We start from the raw sequence: 19998 nt of genomic DNA, 5'->3' as shown, positions 1-19998 counted from the left end.
ACCTTGAATTGATCACACATTAGATACATTTTTTAATGGTTGGCGTGTTTGTTGTTTGTTTTTTGTTGGGGGGGGGGGGCGTTGTCGCATGTCTCTGCCTTCTGCAACAGACCAAACGCACTGACCCGGGTGTCTTTGAGGCGGTTAGTTTCTCTTTCCTGTGATTCACTTTTTTCAGGCATGACTGCCATTGTATAGCTTGGTAACGTGATCTAAATGTGATGTGGATTTGTTCCAAATGAGCATGTTCGAATAGATAGCAGTCAGCGTAACCACACTGCAAAGAGAGTGCTCTTTAGCTGAAAAGGGCCTTTTACTTTTCCAATGAAATTAGGGAATACTGCATTGGAAAAGACGGTTCTTTGATTTAAATTGTTTTGTTCTTGTCATGTCCACGCTCTGCTTTAACAAGCATCTTGTCGTATCTCATCACACGGAGCAACGTCATAGTGTTTTAAATTAAAAAAAAAATTCAGAGACTTATATATAATTTGCCTTGTTATAAGCTGTAACCATTTACTCTGTACACAGAATCTTGGTTGCATATTTTATTTACAAGATCACAAGTTTTTTTCTCTGACGGCTTATATTTGAACTAAAGTTTTAACTGAGTATTAGATTGGTTTAGGTGTGAACATGTATGGTGAACATGTATGTGTACCGTTACATCCGCCTATCACCCAATAGGTGTTCGACCCCATCATGGGGTTTGGTCTCTTGGCTCCTCAAAATGGGCACCAGTACTGGTTTCTACTGAAAAAACGAACTCGGGAGTTATTCATATAAATGAATTTCTGTCGCCAACATTAATTTTGGATAAATAAGTTTAAATACATTTTTTTTAATAACATATGTAAGGGTTAGCACTGCATCCACATTGTGGATGTCTTTGTGCATTTGAGTGTTTCAGCGTGCAGAGTTAATACTAAAGAGTTGCCGTTCCTGAAGAGTGACGCTTCCTGTTGGATGTAAACAAAAAAACATATTTTTTTATTATTAAAGATATAAGTTAATGTCAGTGGATATATCTGATAAAGGTAAATATCATGAACTAAAAACTTATGTTTTTTATGTAAAGATATCTTTAAAACATGACTCAAGCCGGAAAATTGTCTAGTTTAAGTGTCAGTTGGTGTAACAGTATACTCAAGGAATTAATCCAATTGGATGGTTACACTATACTAATAGCTAACTAAATAGATAGTTGTATATTAGTTGTATATCAAACCTGGTATAATCTTCTGGTAAACTTAAGAGTCATTTCTAGAACTTCATGCATGCAGAAACCTATAATAATTATATAAGTGAATGAAAAGGGTATCCTGGGGGCACTTTAACACTTAGTCTTAAATAATAGACGTGTTATATGGGATTCTTCCAATCCCTAACGTCTAAACGGGACTGTGCAAAAAACGGGGGTGTTTTAAAATATTGAAATTGCTTCAAGTGAAGTATTTTATGGTTGAAATTGATCATAAAGAGTTATATTCATATTTTACCATGTAAGTGAAATGTTATTTTGCACTAAACAAGCATTTAATACATTAAAACAAGTTGTTTACCTTTCCAATAAAACGAAAGTTGACTGACACAGACAACAATTATGCGAAAGGGAACAACTCGATACAATCATAATAACTCGGCCTCCTCCGACAAAGCTTCGAGATAGACCTCATTATACAATCTTAACAACTCGGGCATGGCCGAAATGTTCCGAGCGATTTAAAACTGTGCCCTGAAGCCTTGCAGGTGCCCTTCATGTATATATCATTATGTTTTGACAGAATGAAATGAAGAAAAACCGTCAAACTCATAATTATAAGTTGGATATTTATATTTTGTGTACGGAACTAATATAACATAACATTATCTGGTAATATTTCTTGTTTTTATGATGTTTTATAGACACTATATGCTTTAACCCGGAATCCTGATCGGAACAACTACCCACTTTTAATATTAAACAATTTGTACGTGGATTTTTCATATCAAAATTTTTTTCATATCAAAAATCTAAAAAAAATCCATCAACGTACAATTATTTGGACTATTTAACACTGTGCTGTCTAGTCTCAAATAATAGACTTTTAATTCTTAAACAATTTAAAGGGTTTGTCAAAAAACTAGGGAGGGGGGGGGAGGGGGATGAAATATATTCAAATTGTATTTAGATATTAAAGTATTTGAGGCTTGAAATATATTATAATATTATGAAACTTTATATAACCACGTAGTCCACCTAAATGGCCGTCAATGAGTCTTTTGAAGATTTTTTTAACTATGGCAGACTCGTGACGTCCACCATCCCAGCAAAAAGTAGTAGTGAACGGTCCGTGCACAGAATCCTCTCAGCCACACGTTTGAAATTATCTCTGTTATAAATTCAAATTTCTACGAAAATATTATTGCCTGCGATTAAACACATATTTATTTATGTCATTATGCCAAAAACATGTTCAGATATCATAAAACACTTACATGTGTCTGTTGTTTTCAAGTTTATCCTGATATCTGTAAATCTAACAGGTTATGTACATGTTATTGTATAATGGTATTCGTGACCCGGAATATATTTATGTGAAAATAACGACCCATATGACAAATTCAATCCAGTTAAGATCACTGTCTGACAGGTATATATTGAGCAATTTTGTCATTATTATTCAACATTGATGCATAATATTAGTACATATACTTTCACCCAGTGTTAAATGGTAGGGAGTTGTAGCGTTACAGGGATACATAAGAAATGTCAAAATAATAAAAAAGTATCCCTGATCGCTCATTATTGTAGCTATATTACCACGTAATTGCCAACGTATTTTGCACAAAATAAGCATTATAACAGTACTATAACACAGGTTTTACCTCTTTATTTTGAATTCAGTTAAGAAAGCTTCAAATGCTAAACTGTTGTCTGTTTCATGTAAATACAGTTACGTTTTGACAGAAAGGAATGAAAAAAACACACCTTTAACTCATATTTGTTCTTTGAATATTTACTTTTTAGGCAAGGAACTGATATGAATTAACATTTAAGTGTAATTTAGCTTGTTTTTAGAACTTTTTATAGACATAATATCCTTTAACCCAGAATCCCTGTCGGAACATATACATGTAGTTTCAACATGATCTTTTTAAAACGAAGTATGGGCTTGATGCATTCAGAACATTATATTACTACCAGCTGTCTGACGAGGAACAATCAGGGGCATTTGTCACTTTGCTGTGACAGCTTTTGTTCCTATAAACTATGTCTTTTCATAATGACAAGAATAACCCTGACCTTTGTGAATAGTAAAAAAACTGATCATTTTTAATGATTTGAATAATTAATTTTCGTTTAAAAAGGCACGACAATGTTTCATAAAGGGACTCTCATGGTGTAACGATAGACATTTTATGTGTTATATGAAAATACTGAGTGTAACAATGATACATGTAAGTCATGTTTCGAAGTTCAAATAAGGCCACACCATTTGAATGCTTTGTTTGAGATGTTTTTGGAAAAATAGTAGAGAGGGGGTGAAATATTTCAGTTTTTCTTTGTTTAAAAACAGGAGCGAGAGAAGCATACATGCCATATCCCCCGGAATTATGACCCATCCCCTGGTCCCCCGCCGGGGGATCCATATCCCCTGGAATTAAATTTAATTGTATTTTCTTGAAAACTAGCTCAAGGTTGACAGTGGGAAGAATCTATAATATTATGAGTGTGAAATTACATGAAGGACCATGATGTCTAAGTAAAAAAAATATTAAATTAGAGTGTGTTTCTGTATTTATTCTTTATATCATAAATTTAGATATTGTGCAAAATTTCGCTGTGTAAAAATCCCCTGGCGTAATATAAAAAAAAACCTGGAATTCAGACCAAAATCGCCTGGGAAGCATTTCAGAAATATGGCATGTATGGAGAAGACAAAATAATAATTTTCCATGCAGGTAAAAGACTGATATAAATTTTCCTGAACAATAATTACTTTATTCTTTATTCTGATTAATTTGGTAATTGTAAGGAAAATACCCCACAAAAAGTCATTTTGTATATGCTTTCAGTCTTTGGTAAGTTGTCAGGACTGCTGATTTATAATAAAATGTTTTTATCTTGTTTGATGCAACTTTGCTTTACTAGAAAGGGAGCCAATTTTTGCGTAAATGTCTGGACAGTGGTGATATAAGACTGCTGACAAAAGATCAGAATGCACTTTTCTTATTTACGTTCAAAAACTAATGTTTTATGGGTAAAAGCGTTACTAACGCAGAATTTTGATTTTTTTTTTTTCAGGTAAATAAGAAAATTACGATCTGATCTTTTGTCAGTAATCTTTTATTACTTGTGTTCAGACATTCACACAAAATTGGTTTATTCCAAGACAAAAAAATAAAAAATTGTCTAAATGCTCAATCTGTGAGAGTGCAGCTTTAAGTGTGTGTTTTAAAATAATTTGGATGATGATAGGTGGCATTGTTGAATCAATGAACTTACTATCAATTTAATATAGCCTCAGAGTTCTTTTATTAAAGGAAATACAAAAGAAAGTACTTCATTTTGTTAGTAACCCCATTGAAAGATGGATGTTTTAGGTTGAAATTTACAATATCTGTACTTGTAAGTATAATTATATCATCAAAACAGTGATTATTTGATGTTAGTTTATAATTATAGATAAATAACTCAGTTTTAACACATTTTGAAAACAAATTCTCACAAACATGATTTTACTGAGTGACTTTTAATTTTTAAACTCTTTTTAAACTTAAGATTATCGAATAAAGGGTTATATCAATAGTTAGGTACCTGCTGTTGTTCAGTGGGGTATGCAAAAAGCAAAAATGACAGAGTTTGGGTTTCAGTGTAAATGGTAATTTGATATTCTTGTGTACTCCAGTGATTTGTTTTCCGTATTTTTGTGTTTTAATATTTTAACATGAATTTATGGATTTGGAAATGGTAATTACTTTGTTATAGTAATGGTTTGTTTGTGCAACTGATAGTTTGTGTAACTTGAGCATTAACTGAGATATATAAACCTTTGTGTACTTCATTTACTGTCAAGTACAAATGTATATGTATCTTTATTTCCTCATGTAATTCATGAAAATTGTCCGAAATTGAAGACTAGTTGCTGCACATTGCCTTGAGTTCTTCAATTACAAATCTATATTGTTTGTCGAATCCATGGTAATAATTACAAATCTATATTGTTTGTCGAATCCATGGTATTGTCTTTTGATGAGATGTATCATGTAGATCCCATTATATCAACCATTAAAAGTGATATTTGGTTTATAAAATGGGATATTATAAGTTACAGAGTTAGTAGGTGACCCGATTTCCTGTGCCCCGTATCTCCCACATCAGGTCACCTACTAACCTCATAACGTATATATCACGTCGATGACCTGTTAACATGTTTAATTTTTTCATCAGAATATTCATTGAAATCGGAAAATAGACGCCATTTTGGTACGATATTAATTTGGTGACCCAATACGGAAAATCATGAGGTCACCGGGTGACCAGTCCTTGACCAATGGCGTTGTGTCATTTATGTTGGAGGCTTGATATGTACCGATATTATCAGTCTATAAGTGTTTTATTGTATGCTTTTAGTACTAAGCTTCCTAAAAGAAGTGTTTTCATATAATATTATTACATAATATTTTTATGAAATCAATGCACAATAAAGGACATCACTGACGTTCATTCCATTTGCTGTTTTATTCTCATAAGAATCAAATGGAAATGATGTCATATCCTGTTACACACATGGCTTTGTTAACAAAAGTATCACCACTTTTCGTCAGTGAATATCACTTTCTATGGTTTGTCATGTGACAACATCTCAACCAATGAAAAGCATGAAAATAAACCAAGCATGTGTTAAATCAGATACAGCACATCCATTACAAAAGCATCAAAGAAATGTATGACTGCTTTACTGCTTATTTTTGAAAGATAAGGGATAAACCTGGTCAAATATAGTAAATGTTTTTATTGCAGGACAGAAGAAAGCCTTGTTTGAACATGTTTGCCTCACCTGTCCTTATAAGTCCCCGCAGTATAGCTGGGTAGAATAGATCAACTACAATGTCAGCGACTGAAGATTCAAGTCATGATGAGTCGATATCTTCACTGAAGCATGAAGAAGGTATAGTTTTAGCTAGGTAAAAGGGCAGGGCTCTATTAAGTTTTGGTATATTGTTCGTATTTCAGTTTAATTGGGAATGATGCATCAGGTTTCATGAATGTCCACATGTATTAATCCTTGACTTGACCTAAGATTGGTATGATATTGTTAAATGTTTGATGTGCTTTACTTTAATGTTGTGTATATAAATTGGTGAAATAGAGTATACATGATAAGAATACTTAAAAACTTAGTCTTTTTCATGCATTTCGTTATAGGATCAATTATATAATAGTGTGAATTTTTTTGGCAAAAGGGTGTATATAAATACATATATGCATGCATTAACATTCATTTATGAGCAACAAAAAAGATTTATACATTTATAATATGTCATATTTTAATGGTAGGTTGCATTTATCCTCAATCATGACGTGTATGGTAGAGAAGTGGTGATAAGGAATTACAAATCATGTTTTTTCCCCCATATATTCTGGCATATACCAGATGGCACTAATGAAACAATGTTTAAGATGATCCAACTGTTAAAGTTTGATAAACAAATTAAAGATTGCCAAGTCAACCTACTTAACATCAATACAATAAAATCATGATCATTTATATTTTTTACACAATATGTACTTTAAAGGAATGGTTCCTACCTCACAAGTTGAACACAGCAGTGAAATTTGGAGGTTGAGTGGTATAATTGCTGTCTGCCTCTCACCCAGGAGGTTAGGTGTTTGAGGCTTATTCTCACCAAGAAGGTGAGGGGTTTGAGGCTCATTCTCACCCAGGATGTTAGGGTTCAAGCCTCATTCTCACCCAGGAGGTTAGGGTTTTGAGGCCCATTCTCACCCAGGATGTTAGGGTTCAAGCCTCATTCTCACCCAGGAGGTTAGGGTTTTGAGGCTCATTTGTACCCAGGAGGTTAGGGTTTTGAGGCTCATTCTCACTCAGGAGGTTAGGTGTTTGAGGCTCATTCTCACCCAAGAGGTTAGGTGTTTGAGGGTCATTCTCACCCAGGAGGTAAGGGTTCAAGCCTCATTCCCACCCATGAGGTTAGGTGTTTCAGGCTCATTCTCACCCAGAATGTTAGGGTTCAAGCCTCATTCTCACCAAGGAGGTTAGGGGTTCAAGCCTCATTTTCACCCAGGAGGTTTGGGTTTGGAGGCTCATTCTCACCCGGGAGGTTAGGGGTTTTAGGCTCATAGGGTTTCTCACCCAGGAGGTTAGGGTTTTGAGGGTCATTCTCAGCCAGGATGTTAGAGGTTCAAGGCTTATCAGGGGCATGTTTTTAAGGATACCAGCAGCCAATTGACTTGTTAAGTTTTTGGTTTTGTCAAAGTTATCTAAAAAGTTATCTGTTGGTCAATATTTATTGCAAAATAACTACAGTTATCAACAGATCAAAATAGTTTTTAAAGGGACTGTTCACCAGATTGGCACTAAAAAAAGTTTTTTTTCTGTAACGAATCTCAGGACAATTATTTAATAAAATGTTTTACTCTGGATATCATAATTGTAAAAATAAATACCAAAATGTAAAACAAAATCGAGTCGGAGACAGGGTTCGAACTGCCGCCAAAATTGCAGCCCAGTGTTGTATCCACTGTGCTAGGGCCTAAAAAAAATTTGTTTGGTTAGGGTTACATCCTTTTCAAAAATAGGCCTTTTTTTTTTTTTTTTTTTTTTTTTTATTAGGCTTTATATAAGAATGTCATTTTCATCATTGGTGAATGGTGTTAAAGTTATCTTCTATATAAGCAATTAAGGTTTTAAACTACATATTGAAAGCAAAAAAAAAAAAGACTTTTTTTTTTTTTTTTTAGTTTTTCATTTTTTTTTTTCAAACTGACTATAAAAACGTTAGGGTCGGCGCCTATTCCGTAGGTAGGGTCGGGTAACCCGAACCAAATGTATTTTTTTTTTAGGCCCAGGAAGGCTAAACTTAAACGGTTGGAATATTTAAGCTATATAACTAACTTGGTAATATTACCTGATAACATCGACTAGCCAATCACGCATAAGGAATGAATTCTACATGGTAGACATACCTAGTAATCTTTTTTAATGGAAAAATACGAAAAAACTGCGAAAAATAAATCAATTGTAAACTATGGGGTACTTCAGTTAGTATGTTTCAATGCATTGTGCACATCGATACCAAGTTTATGTCAGTTTTTTGACAATTTTCTCTTTTTTTCATTATTTCATCATACGGAGTACAACCCCTTTAGTAAGCAAAATGGCCAAAAGATAAACAGTGTACAAAATTTGAAAATTTGATTTGCTGCTTTTTTGTTTCATTTAGGACATGACAAAATCGAGGGTTATTCATAAAGCTTACAGCTGTCTTCACAATCAGGCTAACATCATCTAGTATAGAGATTTGCCGGAAAAACATTTGCTCTATCAATGTTAGCTCAGTCCTAAACACATCTTTTTCTCATTTATCTTCAAATTAATAAAATAAGTGATTTTCCAGAGAATGATGGTGCGGACGCGTTCCTTGCTGGTAAGCGACCAAAGCGTGCTCGCCAGAAGTCCCAGAAGATATCGCAGGAGGAGGAGTCAATCTCAGAACTGTCAGAAGATGATAAAATTATGTAAGTCAGGGTTTAGTTGGGTATACATTGCTTGAGGCCAAACAAAGAAATATTTGTGATCCAGATTAACTGACTGATCATTATTTTTATCATTTGATCCTTTGCGGGGTACAAGTTCTTAAGGCACAATTTTTGTGAGTTCAAACACTTATAAAAACAATATTACTACCTGGAATTAACAAAACCTTAATAGGGTAGTGTGGGCCGTTCACATTGATTTACATTTGACTTCTCAAATGTGAGCACAGCCAAGAAGCCAAGTTATGAAGGCTGTGTTAAACACAACCACATCCCTCCATATATTCATGAACTACATGGCCCAGTTTCAAAACACTACATGATGAAATTATGAAGTCTCTATAGATCTCTAAAATGTGCCTCATTTTACTCAAGTCCCTTTTGACAGGATTAAGCTAAGCTCACTATTTTTGTTTTTGTATAATTTGTGTAATATTCACAATCTGAAGAGTTTTTGGACTTAAAATGGAATTTATCTTTACGCTGCTGTCTTTGAACCTCAGATCACAATCATATAAAAGACAGTTGTATATTTTTTTTGACTTTCTGAAATATTTGACATAATACACTTTAGAACTGTCCTGTATTTAATTAACAACTATTAACCAATGATAAAAAACCTTGAAAAAACAAATGCACATTGATCAAGATTTAGTATACTTGTTAAACTTTGTTATTGTTACTAAAGATACAGTGGTCAAAATTAACACAAGCCCGCAAGCCCTGCACTGGTAAAATGCCTTCCAGGCTTGCTCAAATTCTGAATTTTATATAGCAGAGCTTGTTCAAAAAATTGATGCCAAGCAATAGTAGAAGAATTCGGGCTTGTTCATCCAAAAGTCTAATTTCGATTACTGAAGATAGACGATTCAAGTGTAGTATCAAATGAGCTTCCCATATCACATTTCAGGTCAGATATAGTGGATGACGATGACTCCATCAAAGATGGTGATTACACACCTGACCATAGCTCTGATTCCAGTGATGACGAATTTTCTTACTATGATGAATACATCAGGGAGAAGACAACAAATCGGAAAAAGATCGAAGTTGTTATGGATATGAGTGATTTAATAGTTGAACACCCCGAACCAAAGATCCACATTGTGCCCAGTTCAAATCCGTCTCAACTCGTACATGATGGAGTGTTCCGAATTCCAAGTCCGCTTGATAAGAGAAATAAACATCGGAGGGCGAAGATACTTGATGCCGCTTCGCCTATATGTGTAAAGAAACACTCAATTATGAGGTATAGGAGACCCCCTGAAAAGTTTCTGAAAGCATTACCAGAACATAGACGATGGAGGGCAAAATCTGAAAAATCATTTCTAAGGTTCACAAAACAGGGAAAATGTTTGCAAAAGAGAAGAGGGCGACCCTCAAAATATGAAAACCCACTACAATCCTCTAGTCCGGTGTTTTCTTCAGAAGAAGCTGAATGCTTAAAAGCCTGTCAAGATATTCTAGACACTGACACTGTACTAGAAATGGACCCAAGCACTGGGCAATTAATAAATGTTCCATTGACACCAAGTGATAATGAAATAGTCATTTCCATTGCAGATGGAGATAATGGAAATTCTGCAATTAGTGATGAACTTGCTTCAGTATTGAATTTCTTTGACTCATCTGAGATTGGGTCAAACACTCCTGTCCTCAATGACCAAAATAGTGCAATAACTTACATTGTGTCTACTGAAGACTGTCCGACAGTAAGCTCAGATGAAAATATGCTTTCACTTTCAACTTCAAGCCTAGGAGATCTCATTAAACAGGATGTGAATATGAACAGTGCAGTTTTTGAAAAGAGCAATAATACAGAAAACCTTTCATCTTCACTTGATGGGCATGACTCACTTATTATTGATACACGTGTATCAATGGATTCCAATAAAAGATTCATCCTTAAAGGTCTGAACAACGGCTCAGTGTTAGAAGTACAGGGATCAAGCCAGGCATTTTCTCAGCCGACCAGTTTTATGTCTGAACAACCACTAGCAAGTGTGACACACAAAATGTCTGACTCTGTTGCTGACAGTCAAAATGGAGGTTTTAGTGTCACAGCATTTACTCAGGGTCTAAATAATGCTCATATATTGACTGCTCCTCATACAGAATCATTGTTTATACCAGGCTTGCTAAGTAATGGTGGTACAACGCTTAAGGGCCCTCAGAGACTGACCAAAACAGAAACAGAAGACCCAGAACAGATTCAGATTGTTCAAGCCAATGTGCCATTAGGAACCTGCTCCGTTTTAGGTGCCTCTGAAGGCAGGGCTCCTGAAATCACCCCCTCTGCATCATCTCCCACCCATGGACGACCTCTCTCACCCAGCAAGGTTTTGGCTGCTTTGGAGAGTGGTCAGATCACTGTTGAGGTAGGTTTTTAGCTCACCTGAGCACTGCATGCTCAAATTATTGAGCTTTTGTGAAAGGGTACTGTCCGTCATCAACAATTTTCCTAAAACTACTTCTCCTAAACCACTGAGCCATTTCCAAACAGATTTCACAAGAATGTTCCTTGGATGGTTTTCTACTGGTCAGATTCCTTGAAATAAAAATGTTTTCATGTCGAACTCTGATTGCCTTGACAAACAAAAGAAAAACTTTGAAAATCTTATGCTCGAAAACTGTTAGCCAGATTTCAAAATAAGTTCACAGAAATGTTCCTAAGGTGGTTCTTTTAATTTCAAAATCTTTTAAACCTGGTTGATTAGTGATAACTTTGCCAGCAGGGGCTGGGGCTAGTTTTCACTATATGAATATCATGAAAACTTTGAAAGTCTTCTCCACATAAACTGCTGGCCAGATTTCAAAATAAGTTCACAGAAATGTTCCTAAGCTGACCCTTTATCAATATCTATGGTTGGTTTAAAACTTTGCGGACAGAGGGCTTATTGAGTTTTCACTATAAGAATAAATGGATAACTTTCAAAATCTCTTTTTTTTCAGGATATTGGTCCTCATCTCCCTCAATTACTCGGCATGTCTGCACAACAGTTGGCTGCTCTGTTGTCTGGGAACCTGAATCTCCAAGACTGTCAGGCAGGGAGCCAGATTCCCCAAACCAGTTTCCCTGAAGAGCAGGCCAATCAAACCAGTCTGGAAAGGCAATTTCTTCAATTTCAAACCAATCATCAGACAGTGTCCCAGTCTAGTGTAAGTCAGTTTCCAAGCCAAGAAGTAAGACAAGGGCTATCAGAAAAAGACATGGTAAAGAAAGCAATTCTTGATCGGTTGAAAGTTATGCAGACACATACCATTTCAGGAATTGAACATGTGACAGATGAAGACAAAAGTAATGGTACTGGGGCGAACATTAAGTATATGGGTGGTGCTCTGCAGATAAAAAGTGATGATAAATATCTGGGAAGTCCAATACAAATGACTGCTAGAAATATTGATGAAACTGGTTCAGGTAATACAAATCGAGAATATGCTGCGGCCAGTTATGACATCAAATTTGATAAGATTAAACAAGCCATTATGGAGAAATCAAGGGGTAATGCCCTTTCTGATGCACATACAGAGAAAATAAACAAAGAACCCAGTTGTGGTGGAAGTTCAGTTGAATCGAACATTCCGGTTGCAGTAATAAACCCAACGAAGAACATGATAAGTGTGTATAGCCAAGTGAACAGGAATCAGGCTGGGGTTTTGGGAGGTCAAAGGCTTAGAGGGATTATTTCTGTGAATGAATCAGACTTGGCTGTGACATATTGTAAGTGTGAGCCTGGTCAGAGGGAGGAGGTCCCGGTTGAACAAGTTTTCAATGTTGATGGTCAGTTATTCAAATTGTCTTCGGCAAATGTCATGAAAATTGGTAGCTTTCAGTTCTATTCATTTAAAAAGAGGAGTGGTTGGTATTTGCCAGTTGCGCTTTTGCACAAGATCCTTGGTCCAGAAATGCAAGAATTGTTTGATGAAATAGCCATGGAGGGTTGTTACAATCTTACTATTATTAGTATGGGAAGAAATGAAATAGAGCTGCTAAAACAGAAGTGTGCATTTAATGAAGCATTTGAAAGTACAGATCTAATTGGGTTAAATGATGTTAGAGGAATCTGTAGGGCTATTGCAAATGTTCTTGACAACAGGGTTGTGAAAATGATTGCAACAAATCCAGTGAGTAGAAAGGATTTGGGAGGACACTGTCAGTGTGCAAATTGTGGACTCAGTACTAGAAGAGTTGGTCGAGTGATTGACACTTTCAAAGAGATTGACCTTAACCAGAGAAATACGGCAGATACTGGTGCAGTATCAGACTTGTCAGTGGGATCTTTAAAGATAGGAGATTTGGACATACCAGCTTATGAATCAGAACACAAACACTACATTAATATAGGGGAGTTAGTCACTGCAAAGATTGTGGACTCCAAACAGACTAAACACAATCTTGGGACCATTGGTGCAGCATTTGTCAAAGCACCTGAAGAAATTATGAAACATTATTCATGTAAAACAAAAGAAAGGATAGAAAGATTAGAGAATGAATGGATATTTGTAGACAACCTCAGGTTTGTTGTGTGTATGAGTTTGAACAAGACCGGCAAAAAGAAATGTACTCTAGACAAGAAATCCCGGGAAATGATTGCTAGAGGGGAATATACCTTTCATAAGTTGGTTTCTGTATTGAGGGAAGATGAAATTAAGGTAGAGAGTGAAGAACTACCAGTAAATCCTGAAAACGATGTTCAAAATAGACAGAGACCAGGAGGAAATGGTCAGGAAAATGGTCAGAAAGACTCAAAAGAAGTTAGCATGAACAAAAAACCCAGTACGGCTACTATTAAAAAGACTGGTGATGCTAGGACAAAGAATACTGGTAAAACAACGGATGAAACAAAAGGTTCTGAAAATACGGGCAGAGATAACAAAAAATGTGAAGAAAATGAGAATGAAAGTATGCTAAGTGATATTGATGAGTCAGAAATAGATAGTTTCTCTGATATTGAATCATGTCCTAGTGAGACGAAGAAAGGGTCATCAACATCAAAAAGAAGGAAAGCATTAAGAGTGAAGATAACTTCACCAAAACGAAAAGCAAAAACTGAAAATGAAGGAAAGGATTGTGGTGGTATACCACAGTGTACAAGTTCAGAAAAAAGACAAGCCTGTGAGAAAAAAGATGCAAAAATTGTTCTCCAAAATTGTGATTTCATTGTGAAAGACATGAAAACATTGAAAAGGCGCTTAAGTGCTGGAAAAGTGTTTTTACCAGATGGAACTGTTTGTAGAATGGCAGAAACTAAGCAAAACGTGTCATTGACAAAAAAGCATGATGACAATAGGGCTGAAAATTTAAACACAAACAAATGCAGTGTTGATGTACAGTTAGAAACAGACATGGCTGCTCAAGAATTGGAAATAATTACCAGGCAGGAACTTGATCAAAGAACTGAAGTTATAAATGATTCTGATATTAAATCAGTGGATGATACACAACAGTTACATCAATATAATATTGAAAAGAACACCAACACTGCTGGTCAAAATTCAAATGACTTGAAATGCAATAGTGAAACTGAAATAACAATAGAAAGCACTGCAGATAATATTGAACATGTTGAAAACATAACTGGTGATAGCCTAGAAGATACTGAAATTCATCCCTTAAATATACTTGTAAGCAAAGAATTGGAAACAGTTGGAAATGAAAATCGGAATAAAGATATTGAAAATGCAGTGGAGATGGTGGAGATGGATAGTTCTATACAAAGTGATAGAAAAGAACAAGATAATGACACAATTATAAAAAGACCAGTGCCTAGAAAGAAAATAGTTGAAGGCAAGCCACAGCAGGATATTGTGTTTACTACTCCTGAAAGACGGACAAGAACCAGGCAGCAATCTATGAAAGATGCCTTGAATATTTCTACAAAGTCTCTGACACAGAATGCTTCTCAAAGGCTTTCTGATACTGGTTTAGGTAAAATAATGGAATCAACGAATGAAGCACCAAGGAAAGGTGCTAAAGTTTGCAAAATAGAAACTGCTAGCAAGGATCCTGTTCTTTCAAACAGCAATGAGAGGTCTGAAGATATTTCACTTGAAACATTGCAGCAACAGGAGTCAGTTGCATATGAAAAAGAGGAGCAAAAGATTGTTCCTAGTATTGGCAAACCAAATAATAAAACAAAGTTAAACAGTAAAAGTACAGATATGCAGGGTCATACAGATGGTGAGTTACCAGTCACCAATATTGAATGGGATATGGAAGAAACTGTGAATTATAGCAGTTTGGCAAAGGCAGGTGAAACAGGATTTGCAGTGGATTTGAACCAAGTCTCGAAAGTTGGAAACCATGAAATTGACGAATTTAGCGAACAGAGTATTGCAAAGGATATTCGGGGCGAATTAAGAAGTCCAATGAGTGACATCGCCAACTTAGATAGTATTTCGAATGATGGTGAAAGGAGATATGTCAATGATAAAGATTGCGAGAATGCTCTTACAGATGTCAATAAAAAATTTGAACATGCAAGCAAGAATCATGACGGATCTGTAGAGAAGCCAAGAGTAACTACAAGTACACCTATTCCCCCTTTTGCTCAGACAAAGACATCAACATCAGATTTCATTGGAGGATTATCCCCTGTCCAAAATCTCCCCACAGTGAGTGAATCAGACCGGCAGAAGTTGGAAATGGAGAGGAAGATTAAGAATTATGTGCGGTTTACATGTTATCGGGATGAAAAGGACTGTATACGGTTCAAGGTCGCTGGTTTCCTGGCTGGTGCTGAAAAAGTGTTTCCATGTAAGTTAAAAAAAATATTTTGCTATTGCTTAGAATTAATCATTTAAAATATTATTTGTCGACAATTGAGTCTAACCCAAAAGCAAGAGTTAATTTAAACATACACATGTATTTATTTTGCAATGTTTCTGCAAGTTATTACAACATCATATTAATCACTCTCATTTGCACGTTGTTAAGCGATAGTGTGGTCTTGTGTTGTGGGGGAAACTTGAGTACCAAGAGGAAACCCACTTGTCTGGCTTTGTGACCACAAACCAAACTCACATATGCCAAGGCCGGGAATCAAACCTGTGTCCCTAAGGTGAGAAGCAAGTACGCTTACCACTGTCCTAACCAGACAACCCGCCGAGTTGGGGTGTTTACCCTGAGACATGGTGATTATGAAGTCATCTTTGGTTTTATTGTACTGGTTAAGTGTTATGTATATATCTCATGTACATCTTTTTCTAGCCCTATTCCTTCCTCATCCGAGTGATCCAAGGGCCAGATTTCTCAGAAAGAAGTTCTGTCATTCAGCAGCTGAGTTTGTTGGCAACAGTTTCAAGAAGAAAAAGAGACATCTAGGAAAGGAAAGGCTATCAAAACATACAGAGGTTGTCTATACTTCAAGAGAGCATACTTATAGACCTTCAGGTTTAAATACAAGGTCTGTCAGAATACCTCAAGCGGTCGGGAAATTTGAGCCATCTCCTGAACATTTTGCTAGGCTAATTCCTGGGATTCTGGATGGATGCATGGAAACTCAAAATGATGACATGAAGTTTGAAGCTGCAAGTGAAATATCGGATGTGTCTGTATCAGTGTCTGATAGTTGTTCAAATATTGATGAAAATGTGACAAGTGTTAAACAGCGTAGTGGAATGATAGCAAAGAAAGATGGTGCAATGGACATGGCTGGTGTTGAAAACCTAAGGACTGTTCCAGAAGATCAGCTAGAGTTGACAGATGCTTATGATGCAAGACCTGGTATAAAGTATGCTGAAAGTTCAGAAGAAATTGCATCTACTGAAACTCATTCAAAGACAGTCTACAGTAATCCATTTACAAGTACATTCTCAAATGAAGATTTGAAATCAAACCTTGGTAGATTAGTAAGACAGGTTCGTGAAATGAAATGTGAGAGAGGTTTGACAAGTTCGTCTGAGGAGGGTTTGCTACTGAAACGTTCCATTTCTGATGATTCAACTTTCAGTAAAGAAAAACATGGACATATCAAAATAACATTAAAGAGAACACATAGAGAAGTTCTAGAAGACATTATTAAAGAGAGTGATGAGTTTGTAAAGGAGAGGAAGAGGCACAAAAGTGAGCCACCTGTCAGACAAAAAGACAAGCAAGGAAAGACTAAAGTAAGAAATAAAAGTGTAAGTATAGATAGGATGAAAAGGGCAGACATAAAAATTTCTGATGAGAGACCAGATATAGTTCTAGTGTTAAAGAAAAAAACAGAAAGTAAAGCTGAAAGCAATGATACAAATGCAGATAAATCAGCTAAGAAAAAAGCTAAGCTTCAGAGCAAATCAGGTGGAGTAGTTAAACAACCAAAGGGATTGAATAAAACAGTGCAGTCAGTTGGGAAGCTTGACTTAATCACCAAAAAGAAAAGAAAGTTGGAAACAAGAAAAGAGATCAGTATAGAAGATATGACATCTTGTTGGGTTGTGTTGAAGAAATTGAAACTGGAAGATTATGGCATTAAAGAATCATGAGTTGATGTTGACAGTTGTGTTTTTATGGGTTTTTATTGTTTCTGTTTTTGTTAAAGTATTTGTTTGTGAAGTCTGAGATGATGAGATTGTTCTGTCTTCTAATGTACTTAGAAACAGTGTTGATTATCAAATTTGTCTTTATCAAGGCTTTAATATTACTTTAATATTTGTTAGTGAATGTAGGGGTATTGTTCTATTTGGCTATGTATGTCTTGTGTTGCAATACGAGTACAGGTAACTTACATTCCTTTACTGTTTGTACATGTATTATATAAATAAGTTTGCTTTGAATATATATTCTGATCTCTTCAAAAGTTTTGTTTTAGATTTTTTACATATATTCTGATAAAACGACAGTATTTAAGGTATTTTTCTTCATTACTGATTTAATAGTTTTAACTCAGTTTTATTAGAGTTGAAGTCCTGAGGATATTCACATGAAACTTACAAAAGCACACATGTTACATTGGTTGTAAGGCATTTACATGTATGTATAACAAGGCACATACTGCTGTTAATGATTTTAGCTCAGTGGTCGAAATTAGCACAAGCCCTGCACGGGTTAAATGTCTTTCGGGCTTGCTCAAATTCTGAATTTTATATAGCAGGGCTTGTTCAAAAATTTGATGCCAAGCAATAGTATAATAATTTGGGCTTGTTGATCCAAAAGTCTAATTTTGATGACTGTTAGCTGGTCTGTTTTCTGAAGAAACAAGTGGAGGGATTGTCATAGCCTTTGTGTAGTTGTCATTGTCTACATCATTGTGCTAAAATGTCAACGTGGCCATAATTTCATATCCCAACTGGGTACAGATGTAACAAGAGAGAAGAGGCATATTTATTACTCAGTAGAAATCTCTGGCTTTATTGATTATTGAGTTATGCCTCTTGTTCTACTGAAAAAAGAACAGATGACCATTGGTGTTTGCTTGAAGGCACTCTTATTTTGTGATGCCCCTTGGTTATCACGTTTCCACAGGCAAAATGTGCAGCAAGGCCCATTACTCTGGATGAACTAATAGTCAAAATATGCCCTTAGTTGAATTATTTTAAACTGACTCGATTCGTAATTTCTCAATTACCATAACTTGAACAGTTTTGTATATCAAGGCAGTAGTAAAAATGGTTAACAATAGTTCACAATCATTATGTCTTATTTTAATATGATTTTTACAACGAAAAAAGTCAAGTTATTGTGATAGTCTTAGTGTCCTTGGCAGTTTCATTGTGTAAGAACGTTCACCTTGGCCATACATTTGAACCCTGTTGGCTCAAACTTGCTTGACTCGAATTCTGCAATGGCTTTAATTTCTTGTTTGCTCGAACTTGATGTAAAGGACTGATTTCTTTATACTGAAGGTGAAAAAATTTGCTTTTTTTTTTAATTTTTGAGACTCCATGTCCCTGGCAGTTTGAGCCAGCAGGGTTTGACTGTAGTTTGTAACCTTTCAAAATATATACCGGGTAATTCACATAAAACTTGATACACGTTTCCCCTGACAATTTTCGAAGGCTTATAACTCTGGTTTCAATAATTATCCAGTTGTGGCTATTTTCTACTGAAAAAACCCACAAGAGATTAGGGTTGGCATTCTCTTGCATTGCTCTTGGAGCGTGCAATCAGAATGTATTCCATCTTGAAAAGGAAGTATTGTGTAAAAATACATTGTAGATATCATTTCAGAACTCAGGAGTACAAAGGTTGTTGCAGGGTTTTATATGACCCTTCCAAAAATGCATATTCATTATCATTAGCTGTTAAATATGTTTATAGTTTTTGAATTGAAACTTGTTCATTTTTACGATGTTGTATACCGTGTATGAGCTTGTTTTTCCATTGTAATACTCACAAGACATATTAGTTTTTATTAACCTTTCAGCCATATTTTTGTTAATAAATATTCCTGCCATTATGACATTCCTTTATTTTGACCAATGTTGTATTATAGATCTGAAAATTATACTCATCTTTGTCTTCAGCAATCTGATTTATCTGTGCCATTTGAATATGTTTTGCTAAGTGCCATTCAAGTGCTATATGACATATATACAGTATGCTTTAATAGTTCCATAACAGTTCTTGTTTTTTTATTACCTATTGTAAAAATGTGCCATTTATAAATTGCCCATATGAATAGCCAATCAAACATTTTGTTACATTTATAAAGAAAATGTACAGCGACAACCCTTCTCTTACATTTATAAAACAAACAAATCAACCCTTCTTACTATTTCAAATCATGTTAAATAGTTGGTCTACTTTTGTTATTATTGCTCAAACATGTAATTTTATGCAAGTTATAAAAATGTTTGATACTGTTCTCAAAAAAATATTCACTGTGTTATAACAGTTATATTATGTTTTTGTTCACAATTTTGTAACATTCCTCAGAATAACTTATTTTTTTGTATTATTTATTCATTTATCATTTCATTATTCAAACCCAGGTTTTTTATTTTTACACTTTGTGTACTTAAACTTTAGCTGAATAAGTGCCTTGAATTTTAACCTTATCATTTGTTTTTTCTTTGAGGTCGATACCTTATATACTAATAAAAATGTAAATGGAATATTCTTCTTGTTCTTCCCTAACAATCCACATATCACCGAACCAACTGGATGTAAATGGTCATTACTGTTGAACCAATGGAGATATTTACTAGTCATGTGACAGCCCAAGTCAAACAGTTGCCTGTGTCTTAACTGTTGAACCAATGGAGATATTTACTAGTCGTGTGACGACCCAAGTCAAACAGTTGCCTGTGTC

The 19998-nt window shown here is 35.2% G+C and overlaps 1 protein-coding gene across 2 annotated transcripts; it reads left to right on the top strand.

The window, feature by feature from the left end:
- The first annotated feature begins 943 nt into the window (after positions 1-943).
- LOC128211607 (uncharacterized) lies at positions 944-19795 on the top strand. Of its 2 annotated transcripts, none has more exons than XM_052916593.1 (6): positions 944-1037; positions 6008-6155; positions 8623-8743; positions 9672-11139; positions 11714-15518; positions 15972-19795. In XM_052916593.1, the coding sequence occupies exons 2-6, from the start codon at positions 6095-6097 to the stop codon at positions 17228-17230; spliced, it is 6714 nt and encodes a 2237-aa protein (XP_052772553.1). In that variant the 5' UTR covers positions 944-1037; positions 6008-6094; the 3' UTR covers positions 17231-19795. The 2 variants fall into 2 exon arrangements, with proteins under 2 accessions (XP_052772553.1, XP_052772552.1); XM_052916592.1 differs by lacking the exon at positions 944-1037 and adding an exon at positions 4885-4954.
- Positions 19796-19998: the final 203 nt, after the last annotated feature.

This window comes from Mya arenaria, chromosome 12 (genome assembly GCF_026914265.1).
Source record: "Mya arenaria isolate MELC-2E11 chromosome 12, ASM2691426v1".
NCBI classification, from domain to species: Eukaryota; Metazoa; Mollusca; class Bivalvia; order Myida; family Myidae; genus Mya; species Mya arenaria.
The sequence above is the reverse complement of the archived record's forward strand: the minus strand, read 5'-3'. Positions and strand labels throughout refer to the sequence as shown.

Excerpts from the sequence above, each read along its gene's own strand:
- LOC128211607 (XM_052916593.1), top strand. The coding sequence starts at position 6,095 with ATGTCAGCGACTGAAGATTCAAGTCATGATGAGTCGATATCTTCACTG. Across the intron at positions 11,140-11,713 it reads GTGGTCAGATCACTGTTGAG|GATATTGGTCCTCATCTCCC; the intron begins GTAGGTTTTTAG and ends CTTTTTTTTCAG. Across the intron at positions 15,519-15,971 it reads TGCTGAAAAAGTGTTTCCAT|CCCTATTCCTTCCTCATCCG; the intron begins GTAAGTTAAAAA and ends ATCTTTTTCTAG.